An 11,088-nucleotide genomic window follows, 5' to 3' on the forward strand; every position below is an offset into this window, starting at 1 on the left:
TAGGATCCACTCCACTCCAAAGCTGTAGTGCAGAGGGGCTGACTCTCCATGTTTACAGCTGACGTTCTGTCCTTCATCATCGGAAGACCTGGCTCCGCCCCGGACGGGTCGGGGATTCAGCGTCGCCTTGCCAAATTTGCGTTCACTTGGAAGCGGACCTTTGGGATAATACGTCTGTTGTTTTGGGTATTTCTGTATGAGTGATCACTGCAGTGATGCGTTGAGAATGTGCTATTCTTGTCGTACAAGAACCGTGTATAAAGAAACCTATTTCTGATGTTGAGCAGAAAACAAGAGGTTATTTTTTATTTTTAGAGCAAGCAAAACACAAAGAAGAGAAATGAAGATAAATCAAAGCATATTATCGTAGAACCGAACTGTGATGCTTCCCTCGGGGTAGATGAAAATGTACATGTATATGTAAATGATCAAATAAACTTATTTAATCAATTCATGACGCCGTGTTGCCACCGTTCTTTATCGTTGAATTAATGGCGCAAACAAATCACCATCCAGAAAAAATCACTTTAGGAAATCAATGAATCAAAAGATGAATTAGGAAGCAGTGACACAAAGCGAACATTAGTCAGCTGGAATTAGTGCACAGCGTCAGTGTGCAGACGACAGATTTATCATCACTACTAAATGTGACAGCATTTCATATATATTCTCGTTTAATATCAGCCAACATCGAATATTAGGAGGCTGTTTCCAACATGGACTAAGGTAAAGTCGAGCATATGACAAAAACATGACACAATAATGTCATGCTAAGCACATTATTAGCTGTTCTAAGAAAACAACACACCAGAGCCGCACGGTAGACGGGTCATTTCCTCGCCTCACGGACCAGGTCAGTAACCCTGAAACAGAGCCCCACTATGAGCCCCGGGGCCCCCCACTTGTCCGGGACCCATTTACTCCCTTTCTCCTCCGTTGGACAGACTTACAAAGGGTGGATTTTTATCACAGCAAGGGAAGCACAGGCTGAATGTACCTTATTGTTCAGGTGCGGCTCTGCGGGGCTCAGTTTGTAAAGTGACCTGCCGCTCCCCGGAGCTGCGCGCCGGTGCATTGACACAACGCAGACGTGCCGCCCAGGTGGACGCTGGGCTCCGTCCACGCCGCGGACGCAGAAGGAAAACATAATATTTACCCTCGCAGGAAGCCGGGAAGTCCCCTCGGTTTGTGCAGGTTCATTAGAGGCGGCGGAGTGACCTCACGGCGACGCCGCGGCCGCTAATGGACCTGTCAGGGGAGGGCTGGGGCTCCGGTGGAAGCTGGCGACGGGGCGGAGGACGGGGTGAGACAGGTCAGCGAGACGCCTTTAATCAGGCAGCGCTCCGGTCCTCCCAGGCCTCCTCGGGACAGGAGCCTTCCACTGGGTTAAAAGAGGGGCAGATTAGTGGGCCCACGGAGAGCAGACGGTTAAATAATCAGTGTAATTTCGGCTCAGCGGAGGCACCACCCGTTTCTCACAGTAAAAGCAGTATGTGCCCGTGCAGATGTCCCAATCGCTCTCAAAGTCAACACACCTAGTCATGCGGCGGGCAGGAAACACTGGGGTGTAGACAGGAAAAAGGGAGCCGTTCTAAGCGAGCCGTGGAATTTCCATTTGCACTTTAGCACTTGTATTCACGGAGGGAGCTGCACCCCAGTGGAAAACATTCAACTGATGGTTTGGAAAGGCAAACGCCGTTTCTTATGGACCCCACACATTTTTAAAAGGCATCAGCTGGTCCAGGGATGTGTCTCCACGATACCTGACTCTCGTGGAATACTCGTCGATAAAGGAAAAGACATCGTCTATAACGCTGGAATGATGATACTATACAATACAATAATGGTTCAACACGCCACTCATTTTGATTGGAAATTTGTTTATTATCTTTCTTTTTCACATCTTAGAATATTTGACTACAGGTTTTACATGTGTTTTTTATTATTATTATAAAGTCATAGACTTAAATATTTCATGATTTATGTCATTATACATTATTTATGTCATAACATAAATAATAGACGCTATGCTTCCACATGCGTTGGCAATAAGAAAGCTTTGTGAACCTTCTTGTGAATCGTATCTCTTTTATATTTTATCAATCCCCGTGGGGAGACGAGTTCCCTGCATTCAACCCATCCCGGAATCCTACAGCGGCGCCCGGGGGCCTCTCTGGATCTTGACCGACGCCTTGTCAGGGGCATTGGCAGGAGTGTCAGAGAACCCGCGTGAACGTACAAACTCCATTATCTCATCTCATCCGGTTTGTCTTCCCTTCGCCGTCCTGGTGCCTGGTCGGTGGCATGAAAGTGACCCCGCTCGCCGTCACCGTGTCAGAACGGACTGTCTGCGTAGGTACGCCCAGGAACAGGAAGCACAGAAGGATGAGAACGCTGCCATCGCACCTCCGCTGTGAATCTCTCACCTTTCCCTCCCGCTCTCTCTCTCTCCCTCTCTCTCTCTCTGCTGGAACACTCCCGGTGACGCTTCCATCCAGGTTCACACTCCAGAAATAACCAGACGCAGGCACCGCGTAGCTCCAGAGGAAGCCTCTCCGACCAGCCCCGAGACCCTCAGTGGGCCAGGTGCTCGGCGTTACCAAGGCACATGGAACAAAATTTAAAAATGCCATTTCCAGCATGAGCTGTAGAATCTTAGCAACACATATACAAACTGTATGTAATGTCTTTAACTGAATGTCTGGATGCAATGTCTGTGTGTGAATTGCAAAGTGAACTATTAATGACACAAGAGTCTTTGAACAACAATTCCAGCTTTTTGGTTTGATAATGCACATTTATTGAGTCTTCTACATGACCTGATACATACACACATACAGTACAAACAGTACATACATACATACATACAGTACACACATACAGTACATACATACATACATACATACAGTACATACATACATACATACATACGTACATACAATTGGGGAAAATAAATATCATCTTATGAACTTCATAGACTGTTATAATTAATGCTCCAACCTGTATGATGTTTACATTTCTAAATATAAAATATTCAACATATCGATAATTTGAGAAAAAAATAAACAAATAAATAAACAACTAACCAATTAATTCATTATTTAAAAAGAATAATACAAAAAATAAAGTTAAAAAACAGCCGTATTTGACATATTCTTATATAGTTACAGATTGTTTTCCTATTGTTCTATTTTAGATTTATGTTTCCTGTATGCACCAAACACCAAGACAAATTCCTTGTACGTGTAAACTTACTAAGCAATAAAGACGATTCTGATTCTGATTCTGATTCTGATTCTGATTCTGATTCCCACATGACTATTGCTGTGCTGTGTGTGAAGACCCATCTCTCCAAACTCCACCCAGAGCCCACCGTGCTGACCCGTCCACCTGGTGAGGACCTCCTCCCCCTTGTGACTTCCTAACTCACTTTCCTGTTGGAAACAAACCGGGACAAAGTATCCTGGCTTAGTTGCTTTGTTACCGGGACTAAAAGTCCTGGTTCTTAGTTGCTTCGAAACCAGGACTAAACGTTTTTTTGGTTCAAAGTTGCTTTGGACTCAAGCATCTGATGGTCATGTGATGTAGACATCCCCAAAATAACCTCAAATGATCCATACTGAGGTATTTGACCCAATTGTTTTGTTTATGTTTTAAACATAAAGTACCAATAAATGACATGTAACTCATAGCAATTGCTATTTTCATTTAGAGTATATGTAATTATATAAAGATAGATGAATGGGCCTTTTATTGACGAGCGTATAAATGCATTTACAGTTTACCTTGTTATTTCGTGCACCCATTTGTCATGACGTGGCTTTTCGGGAGCAAGAACTTGGCGAAGCAGTAAATAACGTGACATGAGCTCCGATGTCCCGCTGCGCCAGAAATGTTCCGAAATAAAGAAAACCGGCGGGGAGGAGAAAGAAGAGAGGAACAACCGAGCGGCGGAGAAGGGGGTTTGCATATGTTTTTCATATTTTGACACTGAATGATGAGAACACAGTCCAAACCGCACTTTATGACCCCGCTTCAAGGTGGCTATTTTTAAACCCCGGGCCTCATTAAAATGTTGTTTCCCGTCAAATTCCAACCGGTCGCAGCGCAGCCTCGGCTGCAGCTCCTCGCCGCGCTGCCGTGCCGTCCCATTTCTTTTTGTTTGAAAACCTGTGGAGCTCACGTCATAGTCACACATGTCTTGGTGCATCTTTTCAGCATGTGTCGAATTGCAGTAATATCCTGATTTTAGTAAAACTGATCAAATGCACGGTTTGTGGCCATGTTTTTCCCCCAGTATGACGTAGAAAAGACGTATAATAATATGTCTATATATATCGGATGTCCCTGTTTTGTAAAATTACATGAAACTTCCCTTCTCCAAGACTCAACCGCTTGCCCCGTTGGAGTGAATGTGCAGCAGAGTGGTAAGTTTTTCGATAGCAGCGCGTACGGCGAGGTGTGAGCCGCACCAACCGCCACCAAGGATGGGATCCTTCCTCAATGGTGAGAGGATCATGTCGGCTGCCATGCTCTCCTGTTGCCCGGAGCAACGTCCCTGGGCGGGGCCCCTCCCTTCAGACGGCGGGGTCCCAGACGTGATGAACTATTAACGCCATGTGCGCGCTCACTTACGGGGGACGTGATGCGAGTGGACGGCGGCTCCACTAAAAGACCCAAAGAGTGTTTGGGTGTGTGAGGCGACGGAGGCACAAGTTTATAAATATCACATTGTTTGAATCAAACATGAGCTCCGGCTCCACTCGGCCGGCAGTGAACGATCCCGCTCCGCTGTAGTTTCCATTTTTATCTGACAGGATCTTTATTTAGATCTTAATGTTTCCCTCGTTTGCAAAAAGCTTAATCGGCAAAACCTCCAGAGACGAGTGTGTGTGTGTGTGTGTGTGTGTGTGTGTGTGTGTGTGTGTGTGTGTGTGTGTGTGTGTGTGTGTGTGTGTGTGTGTGTGTGTGTGTGTGTGTGTGTGTGTGTGTGTGTGTGTGTGTGTGTGTGTGTGTGTGTGTGTGTGTGTGTGTGTGTGTGTGTGTGTGTGTGTGTGTGTGTGTGTGTGTGTGTGTGTGTGTGTGTGTGTGTGTGTGTGTGTGTGTGTGTGTGTGTGTGTGTGTGTGTGTGTGTGTGTGTGTGTGTGTGTGTGTGTGTGTGTGTGTGTGTGTGTGTGTGTGTGTGTGTGTGTGTGTGTGTGTGTGTGTGTGTGTGTGTGTGTGTGTATGTGGGGGATGGTAGCTCAGGAGGTAGAGCTGGTCGTCTAGTAATCCAAAGGTCGCTGGTTCGATCCCAGGCTCCTCCTGCTAGCATGCTGTAGTGTCTTTGAGCAAGACACTTAACCCCTAATTGCTCCTGATGGCTGCGTCCGTCGGTGTTTGAATAATTGTAAGTCGCTTTGGATAAAAGCGTCTGCTAAATGACTAAATGTAATGTAATGTAATGTAATGTAATGTAATGTATTTGTCTGTGTGTGTATGTGTATATGTGCGTGTGTATGTATGTGTGTGTATGCATGTATGTATGAATGTATGTGTGTGTGCGTGTGTGTGTATGTGTATGTGTATATATCTGACTGACCCTGTGTTAGGGGGGCAAAAAACATAAACTATATAACTATATATACCAACTATATAAACCAAGAGTCAGTTATCTTAAATCTTTTATCTTCTTTAAAAATAAAACCCGGAACGTGTCTTTCATTTTAGGAAAACCCCTTTAAAACATTTGTCTTTTTTTTTTTACCTAAACCATTTTGTCTGATCGTTGGGAGTTGACCTGAGGGATCCGCACCGGAATCCTTGAAATTGATCTGGCGTTGAGAGAAGACACAATAGAAGAACTCCCCCCTTTAAGGATCAATGTGTTTGATTAAAAGAAGGAGGATGATGATGAACTGCTGCGATTGTTCCCTCACGATGCAAAGTGCCCTGCGGGGGCAAGCGTGGAGTCTGTTTCGGGGAATTCCCCTTAATGCAGCGGCGACGGCAGCTGAGCAAAAAGGACGCGGCGCTGTTTTGTGCAGGAATGACTTTACATCCAAAAATTCAAAAAAATAAATATCTGTGAATTTCTCTGTTTTAAAGTTGCCGCCGTTCGCTTAAACAAACCTCCGCTGGGCGATCTTGGGATCTGGCCCGGGGGGTAAAAGATGAAGGAGGTTTATCATCATAGACATCAGCACATTGTAATCCCAGTGCACATCAATGCAGCCGATGAATACGGTTATTGATCTGATGGGATGCAGAGAAGCTCGGGCCTGGTTCTCTGGTCAAAGTCAAGTGTTTGTGGAGGTCGTCGCCGGCTGTCGACCACGGGGCCCCGAGCAAAGACACGAGGAAGGAACGGGAGACGTGGTGTGTTCCAGAGACATTTCCCCCCCCCCCCTGTTCTTCACAGACAAAGTCCGTAAACAAAATAAATGCACAAGAGGCCGAATTAAACAATCCCGTCTGAGAGCCTGTGGATGAGCAACGAAAGCCATTCCGAATGAAGAGACTGCCAGCCGTCGGAGCCTGAATCCAACCTCCCACCAGATGCTCAGCAGCAGTGGCATCTTATTCATGGGTCGTAGGCACATAATCCATCCAAAAGATGTGTTTGAACTTAACATGAAATATTAATTTCCATCAGGTTTTCCGGCAGCTCCCGTCCGGGATCCGCTCAGAATCAACGCAGGTTAGAATCGATAACTTTGTAATTATTAATATTAAATAATAATGAATAAACACAGCCCTGGTGGGATCGGAACAAGACTGTAGGTCATTTTGGAATTTTACACATTTGAGCAGAAACAAATCCTGCTGGTGAAAGGGAGTCTTCATTGGTAAAATCCTTCTTGAATTCCAAACTGGATGTTCCAATGGGAATCAGTGCTAGGACTCCATCTAGCGGCAGAAATCAGACATCACACTCTATATCAGAATTATCCTTCGCTTTGAGGCCTTTCTATTAGTCTATTAGTGTATTAGTCTATTGGATAGACACAGACAGATGCCATTTATCTTATGCGTCAAATACTGAAAAACCAACGGCATCGGATGGACCTCAGTCGCTCTGTACAAAGCTGGCGATCCAAATAGCAAGAAGATTTATATACCAGTAAAGAGGGTTGATGAACTTGAATTATAGGCTCGGACTGTCTTAATTGGAAGTTAGGTTTGACAGAGAACACATATATATTTTTATTCTTATTCGGGTGTCAAGCACCGAAGGTGCGTACGCCCTATTATTTCTGTCAGTTTTTTCATTATTATTATTCCGCCACATGGTTCTGGTTCGCCATGTTCCGCCTGGTTGCTTATTTCACAAGTTGGCACATGGATGGACATTTATCACGGTAATTTGAATCTCAAAATTTGTTCCGATTGGACCTTGCGTCTATCGCCACCGTCAGGCCAAAGTCATACTTTTCACATGCCCATATCACGCCCATATCACGCTCCCCGTTGGTCCTACAGTCACAACATCCATGAGTCTCCTCATGGCCTCCAGCACCACTTTATCAGAGGGAACATTGACGTTTTATTCCAAGTATGAAATGCTACGGAAAAATGTCTCACGATCAAGTCTTCTAAAGCCTCAGGTCAAAGTGTCCTATTTTTGAGACAGTTTGAAAAAAATAGCTAGGAGGCTAAAATCAAGCAATAGAAAGAATTTGATGATTTATTTTACATTTTTTACACAATAACTAAATAAAAGCATTGCTGGGATTTCCGACATGAAACTCATTATCAAACTACGTGTTCAAAAAGATTTTAAATCACTGTTGATTTAACCTCCTCTCTCTATGACAACATCGTAGCAGGAAAAAAAAAATGCACCAAATGTACTTCACAAAAGCTTTCTTTAATAAACTCCATACAAAATGAATGACATGTAAAGGTAGGTTGACAGAACGTGAAGGGAACAGATGCTCCTGCCACGAGGCCCCAATCAAATCAACGCATCATTTTCTAATTCAGACCGAGCAGAACGAGGGCCGCGTGCCATTCCAGGACGGGAAGCAAACAATTAAAACGCAGGACTTCGACTCTGGTCTGGTGCTCAGACGATTCGGATTTTGGTGAATTCCAAACGTCGTCGGGCTCGCTCGAGTGTCTTTGATACTGACGTGACGTTGGCGGCGGCGCGAGGGAAACGCTGGGAAAGGATATGGGGCGTCTACATTATGAGGTGTCCATTGGAGGTTCTTCTAAAACGAGAGAGAGAGAGAGAGAGAGAAAGAACGATCAGATAGATCATATAGAAACACGGCGGTCTCTGAGGACCCATCAGTCATATTTGATTTGCCTGTCGCCCAAATTCATAAAAACAGGAGCCGCGGCAACACGGCAGACGAGAGCTCACTGCTGTCGCTCTGAACCGCCATCTACCGGACAAAGAGGAGCAGCAAACTCACGTTTTTCGTTGAAGAGGAAGGAGTCCTGGTACTCCTTCATGTATTGCGAGGACCTGGACTCGTCCAGGAACAGAGAGTAAACCCGCTTGATGTCCTCCACCTGCACCTGGGGGGGGGGTGGTTGAAAACGCCGAAAACCGAAAAATAAGAAACAAGCGCCGAGAGACGAGGGATGTGACGATCCACCGTCGCTCGTACTCACCCTGCGCTTGCGACACACCAGGCCGGCCGTGGTGATCAGCTGGATGGCGTAGCGCAGCGACGTCTCCCGGCCGATCCGCGTCAGAATGGCGTGGGCCTCCTCGCTCATCTCCACGTCCTCCTCCTCACATCTGGAACGCACCGTTTCTTTTTTTCCATCAAAAGGGCAGGCGGCGTTTTCCGGCACCGGCTGAACCACTGTGCGCCCGCGGGCAGATCGCTTCCGCGGCACAGCTCCTCACCTGATCTTGAGGATCTGCCTCGTCTCCTTCTCTGTGTACGGGGAGGTGGCGATGATCAGCAGCCGGTCCAGCAGGTCGATGGGGATGCCGTGGGGACTCTGGTAGTTTGTGCCACGGATGCTGAGAGGGAGACAAAATAAATAAAAACGCCTGAGGACGGGTTTTTTTTTTGTTTTTTTTGCAAAACGCAGCGCGGCTCCGAGCAGGGTCGTTGCAAAAGGGGGCGTGGAACGTACCGGGTGATGCCCCGGTTGGTGGCCATGATGAGGACGGGGGACAGGTCACTCTCCAGGGCGCGGTTCAGGAAAGAGAAGCACTCCATGTCCAGCATGTGGACCTCATCGATGAACAACACCTGGAAACACACCGGAGGCTCAGACGTGCATATGCATGAGGATTTGACAGTATGAAATTTCACAGTACGGCATCAACCAAAATAGTGCGGTATACTGTATTTCACAGTATACACTTCCGCCCCTTCATTTTCTGTATATAAAAATTAATAAAAAGTATATATATATATAAAAAAAAAGAAAAACACACGGTAAAGCCTTTGACGCGGTGCAGCACGGGATGGTGCTTGTCGGGCACCGTATTAAAATCCGACTTATTTGCAAAATTGAAGATGTTAACTCTACGGAAGCAACTGTGAACAAAAATGGCGGAATGCAGCGCTTGGTAAAATGACTCATTAGATGGATTATTACAACATTCTGTCGTCTGCTACCGCGCAGCGGCAACATAAGGTTAGGGTGAATTAATTTTGCAACATAAATGTATACCCTGGGCACGGTATGAGGGGGAAAGGCTTCGGAACCTCGGTTGCTTGATACTGCGGTACACCATTATATCCCTAGTGAGGACACACCCTACAAAAAAATTAAACAAATACAGCGACCGACCCCTGGAATGATCTCAGCTTTTCCCTCCTCTCTCCACTCAGACACTTTGGCGTTGATCTGCTCTCGGACTTCCGACTTGATCTCTCCGGTGTCTCCGGAGAAGAGGGCCAGGAAGCCCTGCGTGCGGCTGTTGATGACATCAATCTCGTGGAGAGACACCGTGTGGACCACTTCCTTCCTCTTCTGCAGCTCCCCCTCAGGACACTGGACGAACTGCGTCTATAAAAACAGGAAAACGCAAGCAAAAAAAAACTAACATACTTGGCCTTTTAAAGCTTACTTCACTTTTGAAGATGACGATTGACTTCCACCTATAGTTTTCAAATAGAAAGTACGACAGTACCTGAGCTCCCATAGCATCATAGTCTCTGGCTCTGGTGAAGGAACGGCCCAGTTTACTGATCTTCCCAGTGGCCTTGTCAATGGTTATCACATCTCTAGGAAAAGAGGAGTGATCAAAAAGGTTAAATGACATGGTGTTACATTTTACAAGGTATTGACAGGTATGAGCAAATTCCGAAAAATCCTCTGAATCGATTGATTATGACTATGTTGAGAAATAAATCTATACTTCATAATGTTTATGTTTATGGTGGTGCTTGGTGGCCTTTGTTGCGAGTTAAAGATGCAGGAACTCACCCAGCCTGAACCTTTTCTTTACTGAGGCTCTCGATCATCTTGTTGCCCAGGTCATAGATGGTCTCCATTTCAGTGGTCTTCAGTGTCAGCTTGCCCACTTTGGCACCCTGACATACAACGCAAGAACATTATAATGGATCAACCCCCCCACCCAAGGCATACTTAAATTATCGAGGAGCAAATTAATATTCATTGTTGGTGCAGAAACACAAATGTACTCCCATAAACAGTATGGCTGAAGCTAAAATGACAGCAACATAAGGTAAGATGCAAAATTATGGTAAACCTGTCCAATATGATCATCCAGGACGGTATTTCTTTTTGCCAATTGTCCGACAAATTGACAATCCCTTAAACAATCATTACTATCCTCTCAAACCTATGTTCAATTTGGCTAATTGTCTATCGATTATTTCACCCCTACTGAGGATACATTCAATTAACCATGGCACTAATTAGCAAATATTTAAGTACTGTAAAACAAAAACATGTCTCGAAAGATCTTATAAACCAAATTAATAATAATATGCCCTTGAAGGATTTAGAATCAAGTTCAAGAGATTATTCGAATAAAGTTTAATAAGCTGTAATTAGCAGTGTATAGAACATACTGTTCCAGTGGCTGGCCTGTCAATCTGGATCTCCACGACTTCTCCCTCGATGATCTCTGTCTCCTCTCTGTAAAGAAAAAGATTGAGATGA

General features: G+C 45.3%; 1 protein-coding gene across 1 annotated transcript in view; it reads right to left on the reverse strand.

Moving 5' to 3' along the window:
- Window positions 1–8,841: 8,841 nt before the first annotated feature.
- The window catches only part of ruvbl2 (RuvB-like AAA ATPase 2), a gene marked incomplete at both ends in the record, with an annotated part of 3,381 nt that continues 1,134 nt past the window's right edge, over window positions 8,842–11,088 (reverse strand). Inside the window, 6 exons of the mRNA XM_080013548.1 lie at window positions 8,842–8,965; window positions 9,082–9,200; window positions 9,748–9,966; window positions 10,091–10,184; window positions 10,387–10,493; window positions 10,998–11,064. Coding sequence (XP_079869674.1) covers window positions 8,842–8,965; window positions 9,082–9,200; window positions 9,748–9,966; window positions 10,091–10,184; window positions 10,387–10,493; window positions 10,998–11,064 — 730 coding nt within the window. The remainder of the gene's footprint in view (window positions 8,966–9,081; window positions 9,201–9,747; window positions 9,967–10,090; window positions 10,185–10,386; window positions 10,494–10,997; window positions 11,065–11,088) is intronic.

Source organism: Zeus faber (genome assembly GCF_960531495.2).
Source record: "Zeus faber genome assembly, chromosome: 14".
Taxonomy (NCBI): domain Eukaryota; kingdom Metazoa; phylum Chordata; class Actinopteri; order Zeiformes; family Zeidae; genus Zeus; species Zeus faber.